The 26,284-nt window shown below is 42.0% G+C and overlaps 1 protein-coding gene across 11 annotated transcripts; it reads left to right on the top strand.

The window, feature by feature from the left end:
* The first annotated feature begins 556 nt into the window (after window positions 1–556).
* mybpc1 (myosin binding protein C1) lies at window positions 557–26,154 on the top strand. 11 transcript variants are annotated; one of them, XM_062482568.1, is made up of 36 exons: window positions 557–813; window positions 5,269–5,295; window positions 6,230–6,301; window positions 7,234–7,307; window positions 7,356–7,485; window positions 8,107–8,184; window positions 9,347–9,397; window positions 10,111–10,152; window positions 10,987–11,028; window positions 11,813–11,923; window positions 12,072–12,220; window positions 12,296–12,413; window positions 12,543–12,594; window positions 13,367–13,423; window positions 15,557–15,720; window positions 16,024–16,165; window positions 17,770–17,894; window positions 18,023–18,128; window positions 18,263–18,429; window positions 18,595–18,760; window positions 18,927–19,033; window positions 19,129–19,265; window positions 19,393–19,552; window positions 19,639–19,743; window positions 19,835–20,023; window positions 20,638–20,772; window positions 20,873–21,040; window positions 21,122–21,210; window positions 21,299–21,494; window positions 21,610–21,749; window positions 21,836–21,995; window positions 22,306–22,442; window positions 22,935–23,121; window positions 23,701–23,739; window positions 24,822–25,512; window positions 26,057–26,154. In XM_062482568.1, the coding sequence occupies exons 1-34, from the start codon at window positions 792–794 to the stop codon at window positions 23,715–23,717; spliced, it is 3,822 nt and encodes a 1,273-aa protein (XP_062338552.1). In that variant the 5' UTR covers window positions 557–791; the 3' UTR covers window positions 23,718–23,739; window positions 24,822–25,512; window positions 26,057–26,154. The 11 variants fall into 11 exon arrangements, with proteins under 11 accessions (XP_062338552.1, XP_062338548.1, XP_062338547.1 ...); XM_062482564.1 differs by lacking the exon at window positions 23,701–23,739 and having other exon boundaries at window positions 16,024–16,156; XM_062482563.1 differs by lacking the exon at window positions 23,701–23,739.
* Window positions 26,155–26,284: the final 130 nt, after the last annotated feature.

The raw sequence follows: 26,284 nt of genomic DNA, 5'->3' as shown, positions 1-26,284 counted from the left end.
TCTATTCACAACCAGTTTCCCCCCACTTTGCTGTTTTCCAACACCCTGGCCAAAATGATGAATACGCCTTCCACTGTGACCATAATGTTCACCTCATCCCTCACCTCAATATCTTTAACATGATAGATCTACTATAAATCACAGTTATCACACTCATCACTTTCGAAGTTGATGCCCGACCCCTGATCCATCTCACAGTTTGCTGAAATGTTTTCATCAAGATTGTGTAAAGGTCTGTAACCGGAGAAGGATTTGCTTCATCTTGGAAGCTTTGGTAAGTAAGCAAAAGCTAATTATTTAGATCCGGTACTACAATATCACAAGTTGCTGGGGTCAGTGCCTGGGATCTCTTGTCTAGACCCTGAACCACACCTCTTTCAGAGCCTCCCTACCCAACACCATATCAGAACCCTTGAGTGTAGACTTTCCATAATAAGTGACACTGAAGCCGGTGATTGTAGGGGCACAATGAGCCCATACTGTCAAATGGAGGAGGAGCCAGTGTGTGCTCTATATAAGGCTAGGGAGCCTGTCCCCCTCATATCTGTCACTCTACCACCTGTCCTTTCCCACAGAGATTTCAAATACTGTCTCACACAGGGCCCTCCTCACCTCCCACCACTCTGGCCCGAGGGTCCCAGAGACTTGTGACTAGTGGCCCATCTTCAGCTCTCTCCCCCTGGACTGAGGGCTTCCACATCCTGCCTGGTCTCCCATTTAGTAACGCTGGTCTGAAGGCACCTACCTGCACATTTTGATTCATTGACGCTTCTCTTGGGACCCGGCTCAAGATGCCAGAGCCCACAAAGAAAGGTAGGAGCGGCCTGTTCTCTTCACTAAAGATGCCAGTTCAAAACCATGCAGTAACCTTAATGCACATTATTTTCTAAATGTAGCAAATGCGATAAGATCTTGCTTCAGATCTTAAAGGGGAAAGAAAAGTATTTTGAAGATGGTTTGTTATTGAAATGACATGGTGAAATTGTTATGTTGAATTATAAACGTATTCATCATTGCAGAGTGAGTGTTTCTAATGGGGAAAGTATTGTCTTCTCAATGGACTGTAAAAGAGGGCCACCAATGTCCACCTCTAAACATTTAGCCTGTTGTTATCATTTAGTTTTGGTCTTTTCTAAAGCTTCCACAGCCTGAAGACGGGTAGAATCATTTTGAATATGTTGAAAAGATAGATGGATGGAATCATTTTTAACACGTTGAAAAGAGCACTACAAGGATAATTCTAGATGTCTGCTGCAACCAGCTGCAAGAACTGATTGGCTTTCTGGAGTGTTTCCACCTTACCAAGGAGAGAGTTCAAAGAGGTTTATAAAAAGGGGCTGCGGTTTCCTCTGTTGGCATGATGGACAGTGCTGTTGGAGACAGGAGCCTTTTGGAATGAGATGTTTTGAAGAGCCCGTCTGGAGGAATGTTGATGAGCACAGGAGCTTGGCTCAGGGCTGAGCTGAACACAGCAAGCAAAGACGCTGAGGGATGATGCCTTGGGATTCCCTGTCCCTGGGCTGTGTGAGGATGCCTGTGGATGATGGATACAGTCCCAGGTGATGACGAAGGTGTTTGTGGTTGTTCTGACCCCAACAGATGACTTACGGACATGTGGCAAGGTTGGCGACATGACATTGTGCAGCTGGAGCAAAACAAGATGCCAATGACAATACCCCCTCCCTATCCAACACAGACAACTCCACATTTAACTCCACATTCAACTTGATATTCATCTTCTGCATTACTAATGCACTATTTTGCCCTTGCTGGGCTGTGGCTGTGCTCATCAGTCATCACTTCTCCGAACGATCATCTCCATCAGCACCTCCTGTTGATCCCACTCGTCTGTCATCAAGATATTTCCCTGAACCGTCACTGCAGTGTCTTTGGAGACTGTTCTGACAGCCCAGATATGCCCATTTAGGAGGAGGAGGGACAGTTTGTTAAGTCACCAGGCACTAATCATGTTTGTAGTGAAAACTGGTTTTATTATAAACCATGTATCCTTTAGTGGACCGTAGCTGTATTGGCAGCAGTGCTTACAGTACACATGGGGAATGGCACACATACACACTCTTCTTTCTACACATTTACATTACATTTACATTACATTTAGACATTTAGCAGACGCTCTTATCCAGAGCGACTTACAGTAAGTACAGGGACATTCCCCCCGAGGCAAGTAGGGTGAAGTGCCTTGCACAAGGACACAACGTCATTTGGCACGGCCGGGAATCGAACTGGAAACCTTCAGATTACTAGCCCGCTACCCTCACCGCTCAGCCACCTGACTCCCTACACACACACATCCAGGCGATTCTGTGGGCGCATTCCCGTCCGCCTCATGACAATGGGGATTACAGGATGGAATGGGAGGGATTTGCAAGATTGCTTTCATGGAAGTTATTTTAATAGTGGCAATAAATATGGAGAGAGGATAGACAATCCTTAGTGGATGTTCCAATCCACCTTTGGCAGCTAAACAGCCAGTTGTGTGTTCTAAAACCCTGCCTTTGTTCAGGTTTATGTTAGGCCAGTTTGTTTTTGCGATTCGGCTGTCAATATAGTTTTGTGCTACATTGTAAAATATTGTAGCAGGAACAGAGGCAGAATAATTGAAGGGATTAGGAATCTACATCCGTATATTTTAATTAACGTATTGAAAATGACCTCATTAGAGAGTTTATCCCCTGTGATAAACATGTATGATCCTATGAAACTAAGCCACAGTAAAAGGAGTGGCTGCAGATGCCAGTCTACCACAACCATGGTCCTGAAATAACCACTGAGTACTGAAGACCAGATGAATTGCAATAAAAAAAGTATTGTTCTCTGAATGACTTGGAACAGCTGAACAGGAGGATGCCATTGTATGTTTAGTCTACACACTAAAGGGTTTGAAAAAAACGATGAGAGATGATGGACTGGCTGAGTAGCATATGTAACCCTTGGGACTGGGATACTTGTCCCTGGAATAGTCCAGACTTTAAATCCCCATCCCTCGTCCTCCATTCCCTCTCTCACCTCCCCTCTCCCCTCATCAGAAACACAACCATCTCTTCAATGCTTGACAGTATCATTTCAACCGGAATGAGTCAGGGGTAAAACATCTCCTCAGGCTTGCCCTCAGGGTTAAAGGTCACAGTAACCCACCCCTTCCTATGGCTTCCTTCAGTCACTCTTGGCTTTCAGTACCTACAGATCCACATCATCATCACCTTAGTTCATGTACTACCACCATCACTCTATCTACTCTGCAGCATCTAACAGCGTCAAGTCGTACATTTCAGAAGTTCACACCACAAATCAATCTCTAGGTTAGGTAACCAGCACAGGGGGCTGTGGTGATTGCTAGTCACAAACACCGTTAAACATTTTGGCTCTCATTAGGTCCAATCCTCATTTTTCGGACCTCACGTTACACGAAACAGAACTTTGTCTCCAAAAAAGTTTATATTTTATGGACGGCCACCCTGCACGATGGTGAAACAAAGAAGTTCCCCTTTAATAAAAAAACATTCTAAATTAGGAAGATAAACTAGACTCGGTTAGGTTCAAGCTGGAGTCTGTATGATCCTGTCTTCACAACAACAACAGGGACAACAGCTGAAATACCTGCAGCTTCACCAACTGCAGTGGGAATCCTCTTCTCCCTTGTCTCATAATTTCCCCAATGAGACAGAGAATATATTTGCATGATGTACTCGCTGTGAATTATATTATTGTTGCTTGCTTTCCTCCAGGTACACTCTAGCACTTTCGAGGATCATGTTGTTTAATTGTAATTTATTTAACTACATGCTCTTCTGGTTCTACCCATTGGCACTTATTTGCTTTTTACAATATATGCTTCATGGTTTGGCTGTCTCGTTGCTTATGATCATTGACCTATGCACTTTTTGTAAAGCTCTTTCTTGTAAGTCGCTTTGGATAAAAGCGTCTGCTAAATGAATAAATGTAAATGTGACCCAGCAGGACTCTGATGATGAAATCAACAAAACATTGTTTTCGGTGTGGTGTGACCATCTATATGTCTATATATATATATACATGTCTATATCTGACCTGGAATGCCCAGAGGGAATCATCAGAGTTGAGGGATAACAGAATCTGGGCAGAGAGGTTGATCCGAGCTGAAGGTCATCAGGGAAAGTATAAAAAACCTTATGACTGCCTCTGGTGGTACAATTACACACAGGAGAGCTTGTCAAGTGACAGGGACTTTCAAGTGAGAGACAGCAAGACCACCTCAGCATCATGGAATGGAGAGGAAAGATTTGCCAACAGTAGACTGCCAGGCTGTCTTGCCTGTCATCTTTAGACTGTGGACAGGAATGGCACTGTAATGCCCAGTATTTCTCTGGGGCTTTAACAAAGGACCCATCATAGCGGGCACAGGGAATACTGGCATCCTAACAGAATTCACAGCCTGCTGTGCCAGTGCTCGTCACTCAGAATGTAGAAATGGACAAGGACATGTGATGGCAACAAGGCTGTTCAGTGATGTCGTCATCAACCAATTATCTCTATGTCCTAATCTTTCTCTCCTGTTCCGGAGATTTCACTCTGTCTGTAGGCTTCCATGTCTGAGTTCATGTTACGTTAAACCGGAATCCATCCTGAGGATGTTTGGGTTGTGCGACAATTTGGTGAAGCTACAATTCCTTCTTCTATTTCTCATGCTAAATGAAGATCATGGAGTCAGAAGTCTCAAAGTCACATGGACTTTCAGACACAGGAAAAAGGAACCAGGTCTAAAAGAACAGAGTGGAGATGCTCTATGCCTCGTTCCCATGAGGAACAGAAACCCACACACACGTGACTATGCCCCACTAACCCATTAATAACACACAAGGCTAATACCTGGAGACTTGAAGCTGTGGCATGTCAGTTGACCTACTGTATGGTGACTTTGATCTACTGTGGCGTTAAATCTTTTAATAATTATGCTTTCCAAATATGTTATGCTGCCCTCTGCATCAGTTTGGTATGTCCAGACAGTGCAGAGTTCTGACAAGTGGTGTATCATAGGGAGCCTCTATAATCAGTTAAGACTAGAGGATGTCTAGACATGAGGTGCCTTGAGGCACAAAGGTGATGTTGCAGTAAAATACATGGCTCAGCAAAGTCTGTGACATGGCTGCCTACACATAAATAACCGCTACATGTTTCTACTGGGATATTTGTTTTTAGTGGGGGGTTTTATTGGTGGAACAAATCATAGAAATAAACCTTGATTCTTTTCTCTCTGTGTTTCTTTTCTAGATGAGACGCCAAATGCCCAGCCAGAAGGTGAGTAAAGACTAATGGCCAATATTAGACTATAAAATGTTGAGGTGAGGGACAGATCAGTCAAAAAATACCAGTACATTTTTGCAGTGACAATAATATTTGCCTAATACCGGCTGCAAGACCACAATGGGGAACAGTTACCCTATAGCATAAAATATGGTTCGCTGAAACACAACCTGTTTTGTGTTGTGCAAACACGAAAGGCTGTGGGCATCAGAGCACTGTGTTTAGTACAGTGTGTAACCATGGTGGGTTCAGACACTATGCTGGATTTAAGCAAATGAGAACTCAGAGGTACGACTGTGTCGCTGTGACTGATCAGTCATTACAGCCAAGCGATCAGAATCTTCAACATTCCGCCCCCCTGACCGTCTGATCCTGCCCTGTTGATTCAGCTGACACCCCTGTCCCACCATGTGACCAGTACGCTGGCATGCAGTATGCTGTCAGAACACGTTTGGCTTTGACCTTGGAGTGGTATAATCCAAGGGGAAAAAAACTCTTAGCTGTGAGATAGAGAAGTGAGATGTTTTCATCATCTGTGCCTGAATACCTGGTATCCCTTTCTGATGCAAGACAGGACCAAACGTTTGCCTGAAAATTTATATGTTCAACTGATCTTGATCATATTCAGCCTAAATTAGCACATGGAGGAATTCTGATAAAGCCTGGTATACAGTAAGTGAAGGCCACTTTGTACTATTTGTTCATGCACAGTATTTCCTCTTGTGCCTACATACCAAACGAAAGACATGTACACAGAGGGAGATGTAAGACAGTCCAATACTGTGCATGCAAGAATAAAGTGTCCCTGTCTGACTGAAAGATGGAGAGAATGGGTTCAACAGGAGTGTGTCAGTATGTGAGACTGTGTAGTTGCTTTGTGCTTTGTGAAGAAGCCTTTCCATTCTTGCTATATTTGTCACGCACTCAGAGAGCATTGCCCCAGAAAGTAACGGTGTCCTGCCCCTCCCTGAGATATCGCTCCAGATATCTCCTCCCCCAGGTGGGTACCCCTCCCTCTTTCCCCATGGCTTCCCCTCCCTTTGCCCCTCCACACTCCCAGGATGTTCTTGTGCATATCACTGTGACAACACACATTGGGTTTGTGTGAGTCCTCACTGTTCCACTCATATGAGCATAACTGAACCACAGAAGTAAAGAGAACTGCACCAATACAAAGAAAGAATGTGCATAATATGGCCTATTAACTGCAATTTCAGTTACCTATTGAACACATAACCCTTACATTGCATTGTTCCTAATGCACAAATGCCTTGCTTTGTTATAGCGAGCAGTCAATAACACAGACTTCAGTCATCTAAAACCATGTGTAACAGTTTTTGTGTAACCGTATAAAGGGCTGAACATGATGGAATCATCCAAAGAGTAGGTATTGGGAGATGGAGGAAGTATGAATTTTACTCATTGTACTAGAAGCTGTTTTTAATAATTTGCTTACTTTTTGTTGTAAAAAATATATTTATATATATTCTGACGAATGACTGAAAAACTATTAAAGATTACACTTTTGACATTCTGATAGAACCTCTTGATAAATTGGTCAATTTTTAATTGGTAAAACTTGTTCAACTCTGCTTAGTAAAATTGGTAAAACTGCTTCCTTGAGATCTCTAGAACTAACACTATAGATAAAGTGACCAGATTGGTGACAACATTCCAATGACTAGGTAACTGATGGTAACCTTGTAGTCCAAAGGTCATTCCACTAGCTTTCAAATAAGAATAATCAAAAGCATAACAATCAAAATTTAGTTTCCGGAACATTTTAATTTAGATTGGATGTCAGTGAATCAAACCAATGTGGTCACTAGCAATCTATGCACGTCTCAAATAAGGCAGTGTTCCGCGAGGCTTTGGTCCATTGCTTTTGCCCAAAGCCTGCTGCTCCAGCTAGGCGCTGTGTTTGCTGTACAGAGGCTGTAGCGGAGGCAGAGCCAGTAGAAACTGAGGGGAAGGAGCCAGAGCCCGTAGAGCCTGTTCCGGTAGAGGTGGTGGTGGCTAAGGAGCCAGAGCCCGTAGAGCCTCTTCCGGTAGAGGTGGTGGTGGCTAAGGAGCCTGAGCCAGTAGAGAATGGCTCTACAGACCCAGAGCCCGTAGCTGTTGGGGTTAAAGAGCAAGTCGAGCCTGAAGTTAAGGAGGAGGCCCCTTGCTCCCCCCCCCCGCCTGGTAAGTACTGGAACACTCAGTCTCTAGCCTTTTACAGTCAAAACTCTCGCTGTTTACTGCTCTTTTAACTCAAGTAGCGCTTTCATTCAAATACCCTGTCTGACTGCATCTGACTTTCATTGGTAGCCAGAAAGATCACTCTTTCTTTGAGAAGGTTCAACATGTATCTTCTGTCAGCGAATAAAAACATAACCTAATAGATTGATGCTTCACTGTTTCAGGGTGTCTTTGGGTGAAAACGTTAACTGTAATTATAGACAATGTTATCTTTTGCTTCCAGGGCTGCTATATGACCCAATGCAATGGACTTAATTAATATTCTTTGATTGGGGCCATACATTGGTTCATGCTTTGCTATCTGCTTTTATAACCTGATCTCTTTGGTGAAAAGCCCCTCCTAAAATGCACTTATACAGGTTTAAATATGTTTTAAGTTGGTAAGTAAACAGTAGGAAATCAGTGCAATGGCTTCATACTGAACATGGATTTATACGTTTCAGTGTCTAAGGAAAAATGTCTAAAAGGCAGTGCTGATTGGCTGAGATTCTTCTTGAGTGGATGTGATAGGCTACTGCATGGGTGGAAGGTGGGTTTCATTTATGACAGCCTTGTCCCAATCAGCCCCACCCCGTCCTGCTGAGATGGAGAAAGCAGAGCCAGTTATAGTTGTTACCACACCTCCACCTCCACCTCCAGCAGGTCTGGGACTGGACGTGACGTGTGTTGTTGTGTGTGTGTGTGAATACTGTATGTGTGTGTGCTTTCTGTGCGCAAGTGTATTTTCTCTGCCTATGTTTGCACTACATATTATGTACTGTGTGTGTGTGTTTGTGGTTCTGCCATCTGTCTTAGTGTGTATAGGTGTTGGTGTAGGTGTTGGTTTGTTTGAGTGTGTCTGTGTGTCTGTGCCTGTGTGGTCTGTGCAGAATCACTTTCAAGTGCTGTACCTCTCATAGACAATAGGTGAGGATCTGTGTTTTATGCAGTTGAAAAAAACAAGCACACAGCCAACCGCCTGCCGCCTGCCGCATGCAGGGTCATATCTCGACCTAGTTATCAGTGTCACTTCCTGTTTTTCAGAAAACAAAAGGCAGGCTTCATGCTATGGCCTTATTCAGTTATTTAATATTGTTTTTGGTGTAGTTTTGTTGTATAGCTCAATAAGAGTAGAAAGATCTCTCACTGGCTTCATGTTGTTGTCTGCTTCTTTCACTGTTGTGTTGGTGTTATGCAAAGGATATAACTCAGACCGTTGACAGGGTTACTTGAAATGAATGCCTCTGTTTTGGGGGATTTGTCTTCTGGTTGTTTTTTGCATGGTGACTTAATCTCACCGTCACTGGTGTGGTACTTTAGTTCACAATCACTGGTGTGGTACTTTAGTTCACAATCACTGGTGTGGTACTTTAGTTCACAATCACTGGTGTGATACTTGAGTTCGCAATCACTGGTGTGGTACTTTAGTTCACAATCACTTGTGTGGTACTTTAGTTCACAATCACGTGTGTGGTACTTTAGTTCACAATCACTGGTGTGGTACTTTAGTTCACAATCACTGGTGTGGTACTATAGTTTATCAACAGGCTTGTGGTGTCTTGCATAAATCACTACACACGCGTGATCTCATACCACTGTCTCATCCCAAACACACAGGTGTGTTCTCCTCCAACACTCTTCAAGCTCATTGATCATGTATCTTAAACTCCATCCGTCCGTTTCAAAGATGTCCATTTTTTGTCCAGAATTCTGTCTTGTCTTGCATGGCCAGTCTGGTCTTGTGGCATGTTTTGCTGGCCTGCCCGTGATGGACTTGGAGCTTTTTCATAGGTGGGTCTGTGTATCAATCACACCTTTATTGCAGATAAAGATGATGATGCTGCAGCCAGTACTCCCTCCCCAACGCCCCCAGCAGGTTGGTAACCATAACAACCACGCACATTAGTTCCTTAACCTCTTCAGGTCTTATTCTCCTCTTGATGATGGTAACCATGGATTGGAGACTCTTGAACGGTTACTCTTTTGGTATTTTATGAAGAACAGTCCAAGACAATAAAAAGCTATGGACATTTCTTAACGTTCATGGTCCCTCAACTTGACACAAGCAATGTTTTTTTTTATATATTTTTTAATAGAAGAATAGATCTTAAACTATTATAGTGTATGTATGTGTATGTAACAGACATACATGTAATCTATATGCCATCTATGTGCAGTGTCAAAAATTCCTAAGCGCAGTTTCTAAAACCACATAAACCTTTATTTATTATGTCAAATAAAGGTATGGATGTGTCACATCACATCTGACATGTATGTATTATGATATAATACCAATACATGTACTGTATGTATGTATGCTCATCATGTATATGCATATGTTATGTCTAAATATTATACATGAAATCTTTTATATTGTCTAAAACCTTTTTGTCTTATTATACTAGTACATAGGTTATCTAATTAAGTTGTAAAATTAGAATCCTCTCATTAAATCTTTATATCTTTACTTTCCTACAGTTTTTTTCATCGATTTGGGTCATCCTTATATCAGAATGATCAAAATAGATGAGCCATTAAGGACAGTAAAACACTTCCATTAATATCAATAATAATGTGCTTTCTTCACAGAGGATGCCAATTCACTCAAGAAACTCTCTATTGAGCTGCCTCGTAAGATCTCTCTGTTAACCTTACTGTACCACTATATTGTAGGTCTTACCAAGTCTGCATAGACCAGAATGTTCAATTGCCTGGGTGTAGGAAACATGTTCGGAGACATGTTTGTTCCTATAAGTTTTTTGTGTGTTTTAAAATACTTTATTTTTGCCCGACTGAGGGGAGATAATTAATGGTAAATCTGGAGCATTAACATCTGTTTATTAGGGGCTGTTTAGGACCTAAATAAGATATTTTGTCATACAACGGAATGGCTCATGCAAACATATACTCTGTAAACCTATGCATGCTCATGTGAACACTTCCTCATATGAATCACTTACACATTTATATATGAGAAACACTCATGCATATACCTCTGTCTCATACACATACATCTGAAAAAACTTGCATAATGGTGTTGAATACTTACAGATTCTTAACTGAACATTACAAAAATATAATATTACATATAATATTTAAGTCCTATGCGGCCCATGAAACTGGTTAACTACAATACAGGTTAATTGCTGTTTCTCCATACATTTTAAATTGAATCATATAATAGACATTTACCTTAAATATGTTGAACTTTGTTTTGAGAAATATCAAATCCACGGTAAGATTTCTAGGCTTTTTATGCCCTTTTTTGGAATAGTCACCTGGTAGGTTTTTACATTGTCAGCTGATTCCTTTTTTTATTCGTCAGGCCCAGCTTGCTTTAAATTGTTTGTTATTGCTTGCTGGTCGTGTATTGTATGTTTGTTTGGTGTGTGCTTGCTTGCTTCTATGGACTTTACAGTACTATTCCTTATAATATGCTGTAAATTTCTCTCTGTCTTTGTTTAGATGATAACGTCCCTTTGTCAGCCATGGGGAGAAAAGACTCAGGTAATGCTGTGTAACCAAATTTATTGCCCAAAGAAAGAGCTACGAACAGTCCATTCAAGTAACTGGTGCTTAATTTTCCTCACATAGCGGGCCAAATGTAACCTGTCACAGTTGTCGTTAAGTGTTCAAGTTCATTTGGCTAGATACTATGTACAGTGGTGCTTTATGAAAAAGATTGGTTTCCTAAAATGTCATAGTTCAAACGCCATATTTCCTCTACAGCTTGTAGGAAGCTATGGGGCTTTTGGAAATTCTCATCTTTTTCATACACCAATAGGGAAATTGAAAATGTTACTGCAATTTGGCATTAGTATGAACATTTTAATCGTAGTTGAGGATAAGTCAGAGTTGATGACGTGGGGATGTCTTTGGTTTGGCCTCAAGGAACATGTTGGATCTGAGATTCTTCAACTCATTGAGATGTGGAGAATGCAGAGAACTTTCACGTGAACAGCTGTCAGCTTTTTAAGATGACAGCTTAGAGATTCAAGATATCAGCATCCCTTCCCTGTTTCCAAGAAGAAATCTAATTCTTTCCTTGCAGTTTGTCCTTTCAAGAATACGTTCCTCGTTAGGTGTGAACTCGGTTCTGTGTTCCATGTTCTATGTTCTATGCTTTACATGTTGCAAAATGCTTAAATCGCAGCTTGAAACTGTATTGTGAAGGATTGTTGCGTGTGAGCTTGTTTCTGACTATCCATCCTGTCTGGAAGATACAAGTCACTCAGTGAATTGGGTGGTGTCTGTGTGATGGATGATTCATGTGTATCCCCTGTCCGACCAGTGTGGTCCCTGGGAGAGGGACAACTTCCAGAGGACCTGGACAAGCCCATAGACACCCCGCCATTGTCCACCCTGCTCATAGAGAAACCTCAGGGAGGCTCCATAACAGTGGGTGAGGGACTATGTATACATGTATTCCATTTCAGAAGATTCTTTGCCACTAACAAGCTGGTAGATGAGTGAAAAGTATGTGTAAGTGATCTGTTTGAAACGCGATCTGGCTCGATGGTTCATTGTGCTGTGCTTCACATGTGAACAAGGTGAGGACATCACCTTTGTTGCTAAGGTGGAGGCTAAAGACCTGCTTCGTAAACCCACCATCAAGTGGTTCAAAGGGAAATGGATGGACCTCGCTAGCAAGACTGGGAAGCACTTACAACTAAAGGAGACCTTTGACCGATTCACCAAGGTACGTAGTCTGATGCCGTTTATCCCCTCACCCTCAGTTTGCTCCTAATGTAATTCTTTTTTCATCACCCTGCAGATACATACTTTTGAGATGCATATCATCAAAGCCAAAGATAACTATGCAGGGAATTACAGGTGTGAGGTCACCTACAAAGACAAGTTTGACAGCTGTGCCTTTGACCTGGAAGTTAAAGGTTAGTTGTGCTGTTGTTGTTGTCTCATTTACAGTTACAGTACAGCTGTGACAATACATGTATTAATTTATTACAAATAAATCACAAAAATGATACATGTATGCCATATGTATGTTTTTTTTCTTTCAGAAGTTGAACAGATGTCACAGAATGTTGATATTCGATCAGCTTTCAAAAGAAGGTAATAAGCAAGATGATGGCCAAAATATTACAACATAGTTGACTTAAATATATAAAGTCAGAAAGATTTCACTTATTAGCAGGACAAACTAGTATTCAAGATACACTATGTGCAACAAAATGAAGAAGTTACTTTATGTACATTTAAGTAATTACCAAACAATCTTTTTAACAGTTTGTAGGTGTAGTAGTCTTAGTTTACTAATAGACTTCTGTAATATACTTATGTAAATCGAAATAATTGGGAACATAATATTGCAAAGTGAGGGAGACATATTTCAGCCATGACACGAATCTGACAAACCAGTGTGTGAATATGGTTGCAAAATGTCATTAACCTTTACCAAAGGTAATTGCAAATCAACCAAACCTCTATGTGTTTATCTCCTTAAAGGCCAACGCTTGCATTTGGAACCTCCCTCCCAACAATGTGTCAGAAAGCAACGCAAAACATCCCAGCGCCATGGCATTTTCACAATGTAGCTGCTCAGCGATGTTGCTTCAACATAGCAGAAACATTGTGGCAATGTTTTCATAATGTCGTCTGGGATATAGCCCTCGAAGCTCCTTATACAAACCTGTTTGCTCAGAATCTTTAATTGCAAATCGGAGTGAAAGGTTTTGTGTGAGCCCCAATCATGCGTTAGTTTGGACCTAATGCATCGATTGAAGTCAGTGCCATTGCTTTGCGTTGTTCTTTTAACATTGTTTATCTAGAGCCTGTGACTGTTTATCTAATTCAGTCTCTATTAATCTCTTCTTGTTAACAACAGCAGTGAAGGACAAGAGGATGCAGGGGAACTTGACTTTAGTGGTCTTCTTAAACATAGGTGAGAAAAACTTTCCACCCCAAAGTGGCTGGAGTCTTTTTTCTGTCCTTTTGTACCCCTCATTTGGGATTTTGCTTCTTGTTTTATTTATTTTTTTCTTTTTTTCAGTTTTGTATATATCTCATGTTGCCCCAACGACGGCTATTGAATCTTTTTCTCTTCCAAATTAGTAATTTTATGACATGGTATTTATGGGTATTGGTACATATTTGGGGAAAATAGAATACAATACCATGCAAAGATGCCTGTACTATGCACAACATAGTTAATACTTAATACACAAAATGGGTTCTGTAGTATAGCTAGATATGACAGTAGTTTTTACACTCAATACAAAGTTATTTTCTGCTTCCTGAGAGTGACCTGTATTTTGGAGTTTGAATACGATTTTTCAAGAAAGATGAATCTTGGTTGAGCAAAGTCATGTATTCAATGCACTGCTATAAGTACAACTTATTCAGTGACATTGTTAACTAAGGTAAAATTACACATTTATTATGGGCTTGTCTCTTCTTCTTTCCTACACATTCAGAATGAACAGGTTAGTAGAGAGAATACCATAGGTAATAAAACGATTAGACCTTACTGTGGGGTAAGTACTATAATCCTACAGAGTCACTGGCATGGAATGTAGCTCTAGGAACTGGACAAGCAAGAGTGTTGGCCTATAGTACGGTAACACTTCATTTAAAGGCTGCATTCTAAAATGCTCCACTAATAATCAGCATTGGTGAAAATGGACTTTGCTTCATACAGTATCCATTGTTAGGGTGATCACTCTTCCAAGTTGAATACTGTCCTTATGATGCAGAAATCTTCATTTTGGATCATTTCTGATCTGCTAGTGGGCCATTTATGAATGAAGCTGTGAAATAGTGTTATCGCTACATTGTCATTTTATTTCAACTCAGAAATACAAGGCACATTCTAAGATTGTTTATTTCAGACTTTGTTGATAATTGCCTGAAAATAAACAGAATATATATAGCTTACATAGAAAGAATGAAATAATATGTCATGCTATTCGCCTTAAACCTTTCAGACATTTGGGAAAATGTCTAAGAAAGAAAGGGCTGATTGACTGTTCTTTATTTAGCTAATTAATAAATGTACTCACGCCCAGGGCAACATGCTTATTAACCTAGATCTCATAGATCTAACAACCGCTATGGACGCCTCCATCTTTAACAGTGTCAGTACCTTTCTGAAGTGATCATCTGAACACAGATAGATACAAAGGGATGGGCTAGCATAAATAGTCATAGTAATTATACATTTATTCACCTGTACACCTCTGTCTAAGGTCTCCTTCATTCCTGCATGCTGCACTTAGACAAATATATTACTTTCCCAAATTCTAAAAACACTTCATTTAGCTAACAGTGAATTATGCCCCAATGAATCATAAGAACAATTGCACTTCACATCACAAACTATATAATGTTGTTTAGAATTTGTTTCTACAACACTAATAAAATCGAACATTTTTTCTGTTTAATTTCCCAAAAGCTCACCCTGAAGCCAAATAACAATGACCAAACTAAAAGAACCCAAACCAGGTCAAAACCCTTCCCTGAAGTCCCACATCCCCCCCCTCTTCACTTCACTTATAGTGTTAAACCACAGATGAAACTCCCAGTATACCACCATAGTCCCCCTGTAGGACATGCTGTTCTGCCTTCCCTTCCCTGTAATAACTCTCCCAGGGCTTGTGACAGCACAGGTAAGACAGCAGACCATGCCCATCCCTTTGTGTGACATGTCTTGAGGAACTGATTAGGGGAGAATAACTATATATGTATAGACTAGAAAGAAAGATAAGATTACAGATACAGAGATTACAGAGAAGAGATAATCACGCATCACCATAAAATATCAAAAGAATCCAGATAAGGTCCAGATGAATTAATATGTCTACTACTGTAGAAAATATCACAGTTCAAACAGGTTGGGAACAATCCATGTATGCCACATCAGTAGATTCAGCTCCACCAAGTGTCCACGGAGAATTCATTGTAGAAATACTTTTGTTCAACACGTGAGCACTTCAACTAGCAGTTCCTCAGGACATGTTGCAAACGTCCAGCTGGCGCCCCAGGACTCACACCCTGCCCTGGTGTCCGGTCCCCATAGAGAGCCCAAGCAGGAAGAGGCTCCTGACGTGGATGTGTGGGAGATCCTGAAGTCGGCCCGGCCGGATGAGTACGAGAAGATAGCGTTCAACTACGGCATCACAGACCTGAGGGGCCTGCTCAAGAGGCTGAAGAAGACCAAGAAGGAGGAGAAGAAGAGCGAAGGTACTGACTGTAGCATTTTACAAAGCTTCAGTTCTCAAATTCAGATGGGATTTTGGATGTATATACACTGTGTATACTAATACACTGTACAGGTATGCCTGTGTATATATACTGTACATGTTTGTGATTTAATATGATACAGTATGTATATTATTTATAGTTAATCCATAATTTTAGAGAAGAGGATTTAGCTTACTGACACAACCTTATTATTCAGGTTGGAGAGTTATTCTTCTCGCAGGTTGGACAATGGGTCTAAGTACACTTCTAGAAAATTCAACAGCAACCTTTGTTTATCTGAAGCTTTTGCTAAGAAGCTGGATCCAGCATACCAGGTGGACAAGGGAGGGAAGATCCGCTTTGTTGTGGACCTGGCAGACCCCACAGTGGAGCTGAAATGGTACAAGAATGGACAGGAGATTCGACCCACTCCCAAGTATGTCAAGTTTTCTTCATATCTATCTTTTTAGATGGTCTCCCTTCATCTTCTCACAAATGAAAAACGTTTTTGAGCATCTCTCATAAAATGTGTTTCATTCGTGGTCTGATCCTGTCTGCTGGTCCGTTGATCCTTTCTGATTTTGTTATTTGTCATGTCTTAGGGCTTAAAAGCAATGGTTCACATGTTAGTTTGATGTTATGGCAATTTACTAGGTTTAATATAAGGAACACTGTGAAAGGGAAACAGACTTGCCTGCTCCATTCATGGCATGCACACAAATGCAGAAAATGTAGCATGCACACCAATCACATTTACTCTAATTTCCAGCCTACTATGGCCTACACTCACCTAAACATCTCCACTCTCCCAGAGAGCTCTCTTTGTAACCTGGTCCATCCATATACAACCAGTACCATCCACTGCACTGTGAACCATTGCCAGCCGACGTACTGTGAACAAATAACAATCTCTCTAACTTAACTTCAAGAGTTGTCACTATTATCTCCCCTGCATTGCAAGAACATTAGATGTTTCCAGGGCTCTGTAGATCCTGAACGTTATGTGGTTGATATTCCTGTGTTAGATGTTTTAAAAAACAGTCCTTTGTTATTAACTACAGGTCCTTCTCTGTACAGGAAAATGGTGGTACCTCCTTCACAGGTCTTTAACTCTGTCTGGCTTGGTAACTTTATAGACGGATGATAACAGTATTGTTTAGTAGCCTTACTGTTTTAAGTGTTTTTTTTCACCCCTGCTTGGTTACTGTTTATATTCAGTAGACCAGATGCTAAGCTCAGATCACATTTGGAAAGGTAATGCAACACCTTATGCGTCATCTCAAAACCTGCATATTAACTTACTGTAGTCATAGCGAACTGTTGCTACACCCTATGTTGTGAAGGTTCAGATCCAGGCCAGGTTAAAGCCATCGGGAGGCTATTGCAGTTTTCTGGTCATTGGTCTCCTGTGGAATGTTCCCAGGATTCTCTGTTCCAAAGGCTCTCTTTCTCGTTTGTCTTCTTACTGCTGTGACACTATTGGTGATCGCAGTCCCTTCCAGGCATGATGTCTATCTGTCCCTCTGCCCTGTGTGTCTGTCTGTTCTGTCATGCCATGCCATGACACTCCTTCCTGTCTGCCATAACTACTTCCTCCACACTGTGCTCCGGCTCCTTTCTGGCTCCACTGATGAACTTAAGCCAAAGGAAGTAAGTTCACTCGTCTGATTGCATAACAAAACTCTGAAGTGCGGGCCCTCCCCTCTTTGTAGTCGTCCATCTGTGTGCAGTGACAACCCTAAATGCTGCATGATGACATTTTGTTGGTTTTTCTATTTTTGTTTGTCTGCAGTTCCATAATTACAATTATGAATTTTAAAATGTGAAATTTCTCTGTTAAGACACAAGAAAGCAGTGACAAGGTCATCCATAAACGACACAGTCGCAAGATAATCTATTGTACATTCTCTTATTTACGGATATGCCTACTGTATATACTGCATTCACTACTTATTCTACATTCACCCTCAACTCAAACATCCACCACCTGTTTCCTGCATGTACCTGTGTGTACTTCGCTGTGTTTTGACAAGTTGACTTGCTGTATAGGTATATCTTTGAGCACAAGGGCACACAGCGAATCATGATCGTCAACAATTGCGTCCTAAACGATGATGCTGCATATTCCGTATCCGCTGGAGACGAGAAGTGCACTACTGAGCTGTTTGTTAAAGGTACTCAATCAAATACAATCTCTCTTGAGATCATGTTCTTCCCCAGCAATAACAGGATTTTCTTGACAATATCATGTTTTATTTTGCTTGATCTTCTTTATCTAACATGTTGATCCTTCCATCCAAAGAGCTACCGGTGAAGATTGTCAAAGACATTGAGGCCGTAAAGACTACTGTGAATGAAAGGATTGAGTTGGAGTGTGAGGTGTCCGAAGAAGGAGCTCAAGTCAAATGGTAAGAATGAAATAATACATTTCTTAAAGAGTGACATACTTGTTGCTGTTCTCCTTCTGTTCGTGTTAAGTCACTTAAGTGAAGACGTGAGCTAGCAAATGTGTCTCTGAGGCTTTGTGGGTATTTTTTCTCAGGATGAAGAATGGCGTGGAGGTCCCTACAGGGGTGCGCTCACGCTATCGTGTCAAGTCAGAGGGGACCAAACACTGGCTAATCATCGACGACGCTTCCAAGGACGACACAGGGACCTACTCCCTCATGGCCACCGGGGGCAACACTGAGGCCCGTGTACAGGTCGACTGTAGGTGTTGAGCTTACATCTCACCTATCCTCTTCCTCAATGGCATTCTAGGAACGAGTGATTATTAGGATTCAAGTCGTTTATGTTTAAATCATATCCTCTGAATGTTCAAAATGTCCTCCTCGTCCGTCCCGTGTCTCACCTCCCTGTTCTTGGCTGTGTCAGTGAAGCCGCTAAAGATTCTGCAGGACCTCCAGAATGTGACGGTCATGCTGGGTCAGCCCCTGAAGCTGCACTGTGAGATCAACCCAGGGAACGTCCCGGGACGCTGGTACAGGAACGGACAGCTCATCCAACCCAACGACCGCATCAACATCCTGCACAGAGCCAAGTAGGTCTTCTCTGCACACTCTGACTTGATCTGAAGACTGTCCAGCTCTATCAATACGTTCCCGCTGCTGTCAACTGCTCTGTTAGCACATCCCATCTGGGATTTGTCTTGCTGTGCTATCACGAGACGGCCCACTGCGTTAACATTTTCTCTCTATGTTTAACAGGAACCACAGACTTGAAATTGAAAGCAGTTCAATCCATGATTCAGGGGACTACACCTTTGTGCCTGAAGGGTACACACAGAGTCTCTGTGCCAAAATTCATGTCATCGGTACAGTATTTAATCTCATATGAAAACATGTTGAAATTAATGATTATCTTCTTCTTTTTTTTGTTGCTAATTTGTTGGTCATTTCATTTCCACAGACCCCCCTAAGGTGCACCTAGACAGCCTGAATGTGCCTGACAACACAGTGGTCATCGTGGCAGGAACCAAACTCCGCCTGGAGATCCCCATCAGTGGAGAACCAGCACCCAGGGTGGTGTGGATGAAGGGAGAGAGGGTAGGTAGAGGGGCGGGAATGGAGACAGACATTGGTTCTAGAAGATGCATTTCATCTGCAACCGTATCTATGTGTGTCATGAGATCACAACATGCACCGCCACGCCCTCATCTGTTTGCTATCCTAGGTCATCCTAGATTCTGGTAACCGTGTTCGAGCTGAGACCTTCGCTGATCAAACCTGCTTCACCATAGAAGTCACAGAGAGGGAAGACACAGGAAACTACAAGATAGTCCTGCAGAATGAGGCTGGGGAAGACACAGGGAGTGTCCGAGTCAAGGTCGTTGGTAAGAAATACAGAAGCGACATGAGAGTCAAAGATCACCGTGGCAACAAAGAACTTCTTGATAACTCAGACTCGTGTCCTTGTTAGACATCCCAGACCCTCCTGAGGCTCCTCTGGTCCCGGCAGTGGGAGGAGACTGGTGCTCAATGACATGGGACCCACCCTTATATGACGGGGGCTCGCCAATATTGGGTGAGTGTGTTTAGGTTGTGCATCTAAATGTTATGACTGATTCCACAACATGAGAACAGAAAAAAAACATTCTGTTCTTACCCAATTGAAGGCTATTTCATTGAGAGAAAGAAGAAACAGAGTTCCAGATGGATGAGGTTGAACTTTGATCTGAACAAAGAGGCTACATTTGAGCCTAAGAAGATGATTGAGGGCGTACCATACGAGGTGCGGGTCTTTGCTGTCAATGCCATTGGCGTTTCCAAACCAAGCGAGCCATCTAAAGCATTTGTTCCCTTGGGTAAGTGTCCCTGCCTTATCCCCTGTCCACAAAGTACACACGGCATTGTAAACCTAGTAGCCTCTGAACTCAAAGTATCCCACTGCTGGACATTAGACATGACATAAGTCTATTACGTAAGACTGTATTCCAGTTTATCCTTTGACTGTATGATGATAATGGGGAAAAAATGTCAGCTACTCAGGCTATAATACTTTTGCATCTGTGATGTGCCCTTGGTTAGCCTTCAGCACCTGTCTTTCTTGATGCTGCACTATTCAAAGCATTCTGGCGATGACCTCCAACACACAGGCCGGTGCTTTGGAAGATGTTAAATATGTCTTAATAATGGCTGCCAAATCACCTCCGGATTATAGGTTTAGGAGATCAAGTTCCCACGGAGTTCAGTGGAGTTAAATATGTTTCTGAAAGTAAGAATAGAAGTTGGGTGCAGCCCCTAATGTGTCTGAATATCAGATTAATGGCATGCAAACTCAAGGGTTGCTGTCTCACGTGCCCATGGCTGTACCTGTATTACATCAAGGCTATGAAGATTTACGTATGACTCGTGTTTTTTTTCCATTATAATTTGATTTTAAAGCAATGAAGGTCTTTGTTAATTTGAACCTCCTCAGCTGTGACCAGTGAGCCAACCATGCTGGTGGTCGATGATGTCACAGACACCACAGTGACCATGAAGTGGCGTCCCCCAGAGACGATCGGTGCTGCCGGCCTGGATGGGTACCTGGTGGAGTACTGCGTAGAAGGAAGTGAGACAACACCCTGTTTGGAATTCTTTGACTCACCTGATATTTATACTCTCTATGACTATGAATATTTGTAGGGACCTTAAGGTGTTTTTCTCCATAGCCGATGACTGGATTGTGGCCAACAAGGGCCTGACAGAGAAGACCAAGTACACGATCACTGGTCTGCCTCCAGAGTCCAAGATCCTAGTCAGAGTTAGGGCCATCAATGCGGCTGGTGCCAGCACACCTCGGACCCTCCAGCATTCTATCCTGGTCAAAGAGGTCATAGGTGAGTCTAGGGCTAGTATTAAAGGCACACATTGACATTTTTGATCCCGTTCCTTTGCCAACCTGACCTGTCTTTTCCCAGAACCACCAAAGATTCGCATCCCCCGACACTTGAAGCAGACATGCATTCGTAGAGTTGGAGAAGCTGTAAATCTGGTGGTTCCATTTATGGTAAAGCAGCCATGGCATAAATATTCACATCCTCACAGCCGTGTCCATGGTTACCAGTTGAGGGCATCCTCCTCTGTCTTATCCGTAGGGGAAGCCCAGGCCAAAGGTGAGCTGGCTGAAAGAGGGAAATGCCATCGACCCAACCCACGTCAGCATCCGCAACACAGAATGTGACAGCATTATCTTCATCCGCAAGGCGGATCGCAACCACTCCGGGAAGTATGAGATGACTGTGAAGGTGGAGAACCATGAGGACACAGCCATCATTGACATCCAGATCGTTGGTGAGCCCAAGGATGTGGACATCCAATGGACAAATAATTATAATATTGTTGAGCGTGTACGTTCTACACACTCCTGGTCTTGAAGAGGTATTGATGACTTTCTGGTTCTGTTCAGACCTGCCAGGCCCTCCACAGTATGTGAAGATAGAGGAGGTATGGGGGGAGAATGTTGCTCTGGACTGGACCCCTCCGAAGGACAACGGCAATGCCCCCATAACAGGCTACACCATCCAGAAGGCAGACAAGAAAACTATGGTATGAGGTTTAGAAAAAACATAATCAATAGTGTGCAGCCTGTGACTGCATTTGTTTTGACTCTGTGAGCATGATCTCTTTGACAGGAATGGTATACGTGTGTTGAACACTACCACCGCACCTGCATCACCATCTCAGAGCTGGTGGTAGGGAACGAGTACTACTTCAGGATCTACTCGGAGAACATGTGCGGCCTGAGCGAGTGTGCCACTCAGACCAAGGACAGCGCCCTCATCGTCAAGGAAGGTATGTCTGAGCTCCGCTGAGGATGTACAAGAACAGCAAGGAGTATGACCAGTAGAGGATGTATCAATAATATTGAAGCTGCAGTATAGACATCAAGTCATTTAAAATCTTTACGCATTCAAAAAGATTTTGTAGAAGACTCACTGTCACCGCCTTTACATTTCTGTCAAAGAAAAATAAAATGAATACTTGCCTGACGAAAAATAAAAAAACAACATTGTTTCTTCTTCATCACAAGGGAAATTCCCCCATGATACAGCTCTATGCCCGTATCATGTACAACCCCATTCCTCTACCCTTCCTTTCACAGGCATGAACCTCAAAAACCCAGAGTATACAGACCATGACTTCAAAGAGCCCCCGAAGTTCACACAGCCTCTGATCAACACGTTCGCCATCGCTGGCTATAACGCCACGCTCAACTGCAGCGTCCGGGCCAATCCGAGGGTAGGTTGGGGGGAGTTACACCTACAATGGCCCAGTGTCATTTTATGATTAGCTCAGGTAATGCCTGTCACTTTTCAAAAAGGCATTCACATCTTCTAAGATTGTAAGGTTTTATAAATTTGGATGATGAAGGCTGTGCTTGTAGAGAAGTTCACCTCAGCCATATGCCTCTTGATGCACCCTGAACGTCCCAGACCTTCCACTGAGATGTAATAGCTTTACACCTGCAGCCTTTCAGAAGGCCAGGCCAGGCTTTACACCTGCCTGCTATTCTCTGTCCTGTGGGTCATGTTCTACTCTCAGTCAGCAGCCCAGATGTCCTTTGTTGAGGGATATACTGTTCACTGAGGACAGCTTTAGTTCAGATTCCTTTTCGTAACATTGACATTAACTTGTAGATTAATGTGTAAACTGACAGAGCTTCTTAATAACCTCATAATTATATTTAGCTTCTTTGTTTCTTCCTGCTCACTTGTATTTTTTTTACATCAGCCCAAAGTTATTTGGATGAAGAATAAGATTGCCATCATCGATGACCCACGCTACCGCATGTTTAGCAACCAAGGAGTCTGTTCCCTGGAGATTCGCAAACCTAACCCCTACGACGGGGGGACGTACTCCTGCAAGGCTATTAATGACCTGGGGGAGGCCCAGGTGGAGTGCAAGCTGGAGGTCAAAGGTCAGTCGGGGCTATGAGGTAAACTCTGTCCCTGTGTGTTTATGTAAACCTACTGACTCACCTAGCCTAGTGCCTGACTCAAGTGTTTCAGTACACAACCATGAGGACGCCAATAGCAGCTGGACATGTAAGTATCAGCCTTGCTGTGGATCTCAATCAGGATTTGAGTTCAATTAGTCTAAAAATATATTATTTCTCTTCATAATTACATTATTTCAAGTATTTATCCATCATCATTAGAAATATCATTATCAAGACATGTAATAGCAATACTCTTCATTTCATATTTGCCCTTCTCATCATTACACACCTACCTGAAAGCACATATTTGAACACACCTTGACAAGCAGTCCTTGTGTTGTGGTACAGTCCACATAACATCAGATCAATGTTTCCCTTGACCAAATTAAGTTGTAACTCCATAAAAAAAATATTTTTCACCTCCACAGACGGGATGTTTCCCAAGATACATGTTTAACTCCTCATGTAAAAGAGTAAACAGTAGCTTAACAGTATCCCCTGGAATATAACTCCTTCATGTAAACATTTGTTTAACCCGTCTTCTCTTCTCTCCCTCAGTCCCCCTTCAGGAATAGTGATTGTATGTTCCCATCTAAGGTAAGCTTTCATATGGTTTTGGCATATGAAGCTTATGTCATTCATTTTGCATTTTCAAAGGCCATTAACCCAGCTTTTCTTAGCAGTGACTCAATATGTAGACTCTTTTAGTCAGCAACCACCAGTCTGAGAGAACAGGAACCAGGAAAGGAATGCCTAGAATGTATTAATCCAAATAGGATTTTTGTTTTTTTGTAGTTGTCATGTGTGATGTTATTAGCCATACCCTTAACATTTCAGAACATTGTTTGTGTGCTTGTGTGACTTGTGTCTAACAATATTATTTATCATATAACGTGCCACACAAAAGGTGAGTAACCTTTGTATAAGTACAAATGATCTGGACTTGACTCACTGTCTAAACCAGCAACTGTACACTCAACCTCACATCATGTATGACATAATAAAAACAATAGGCAGATTTAGCGATTTTCTCAAGAATATCCATATATTTGCTTGGTCTTGTATAATACAGCTGTGGATGAAAGGCTGCAACTTGTATCTGAATGTTACATCTTACATTCATATTATAACTGAGATTTCATATTATTTGCCACACATGGTGAATGAGCACTTTTGCTCCTTGCTTTGCAAGTCTAAGTATAAACAGACTCACTCACAGACTGAAAGTTATGTGTTCTGCACCTGCCTTGTACCAACGCTGACTTTTCCCCCTCCTTTCTGCTGTTCTCTTCAGATTCTAACTCTTCTGTATTCTGTCCTCTGTTTCACACTGTCCGTTTTTCTACTTTCCTCATTGGCTTTTGACTTTCTCTGCTGGGCCTGGCGTGTTGTCTCTCTCTTTCTCTCTCTCTCTCTCTCTCTCTCTCTCTCTCTCTCTCTCTCTCTCTCTCTCTCTCTCTCTCTCTCTCTCTCTCTCTCTCTCTCTCTCTCTCTCTCTCTCTCTCTCTCTCTCTCTTTGTCTCTCTATTTGACCCTTTCTCTCTCACTTTTTCCTTTTCACCACACACACAAAGACACGCTGTCTCTCTCTTTCTCTATCTCCCCCTACCCTTTCCTTGACCTTTGACCTCTGTCATTCCCAACAACAGCCTGAGTCTGTCTGTTCTCCCTTCCTCCAGGAGGGTTCACCTTCTACGAGCTCATGCAGCGTGGAGTGCCGTTACACTTGATTGATAAGTACATGAACGAGGCGAAGAACGTGGAGGCAGAGAAGTGATTGGACTGAGAACGGATGCATCTAGGCTTTCAAGGATCCTTGCCAACAATGCCCCTTCAGTTTTTGCCTGCAGTCTGAATAGGCCAGGGAAGAGGACTGGGGTCTTAGGCATGCTGTGTGTGCGTTTGGAGCTAGTTATCATAGAGAAAAGCCAATTTGTCAGCATCTGGTATTTAACAGCTCTGTCTAAGCTCTGATGCATGTCAGCAGTGGTTTGGTTCTATATTTTTTATTTGAGATTAGTAGTGTGTAGTATAGGTTAAATAACAACCTTCACCTGTATGCATTTAGTTATTTGTTAGGGAAAGTCCTAGTGGGTACGAATACTTTCAAGGGCCTGAATTAAGAACTGTAGACTGGAAATGAATAATAACATGGTTTGATGTCTGTAAAAGGGAATCCTGTGATTAAAGAATGAATGAAACATTGAGACGCATAATAGAAAGGACTGAAAACACATTAAGGAGCATTAAAAGTAACACTTTATTATTTATTGGTGATTTAACTTTTTTGTGAGTAGGATAATGTTGGATTTATTCAACTGTCCTTTTTTGATGACTGTAAAGCCGTCACTGCATGCCAAATAGTGATGGGTCGTTCGCGAACGATCCGGCTCTAAGAGCCGGCTCTTGAAGGTGAACGTCGGGAGCTGGCTCGCATATCTGAAGAGCCGACTCTATTTTTAATAGATTAATACAGCCTATAAAAACTAAATGATTATGAAATAATTAATTTTAATTGTATTTAAAATAATTGACTGATTCAAAGAACAACAAAAAAATACTTGTAGGCTTAAAGGCGCACACGATCATCCTCACATTCTGTTCCTGTCAATCCTGCATGAGGGAGGGCCGAGCCAACTCACACACAGTCAGAGAGTAGTCAAAACTCGGAGGAGAGCCATGACAAATCAATGCATTTTTAAAGATATGTGGTTACGGTCGAGTATGATTTAATTTAATAATTTAATTCAAATTGTTTTCACACCTATCATAGTCAAATTCATAGTTAAAACATGTATTTTTTAAAGAGCCGTTGGAGAGCCAAAAGAGCCGGCTCTTTTTAGTGAGCTGAGCCATACGAGCCGGCTCAAGAAAAAGAGCCGGAATGCCCATCACTAATGCCAAATGCTTTTAGCGTTGATACTGTGCTGTATTTGAGTGTCTGACCACGTGTGCATGCCTTTACCTTTAATTTGTAATTATGGCTCATGAATAAAAACACTTACATTGTAACTGGAAATGCGTTGTTTATTTTTGTTACGATCTCTGTATTTTTGCTGAGATTTGTAATTTTTTTGTGACGTCATTAAATAACAATTAACAGTCCCTTAAGCCATTTGATATTTTCTTATTTGAGTTGGAA

This window comes from Osmerus eperlanus, chromosome 17 (assembly GCF_963692335.1).
Source record: "Osmerus eperlanus chromosome 17, fOsmEpe2.1, whole genome shotgun sequence".
Lineage (NCBI taxonomy): Eukaryota > Metazoa > Chordata > Actinopteri > Osmeriformes > Osmeridae > Osmerus > Osmerus eperlanus.
The sequence above is the reverse complement of the archived record's forward strand: the minus strand, read 5'-3'. Positions and strand labels throughout refer to the sequence as shown.

Coding starts and splice junctions, on each gene's coding strand:
- mybpc1 (XM_062482563.1), top strand. CDS start 792: ATGCCAGAGCCCACAAAGAAAG. Junction 18,430..18,594: donor GGCCCGTGTACAGGTCGACT/GTAGGTGTTGAG, acceptor TGGCTGTGTCAG/TGAAGCCGCTAAAGATTCTG. Junction 18,761..18,926: donor AACATCCTGCACAGAGCCAA/GTAGGTCTTCTC, acceptor TATGTTTAACAG/GAACCACAGACTTGAAATTG.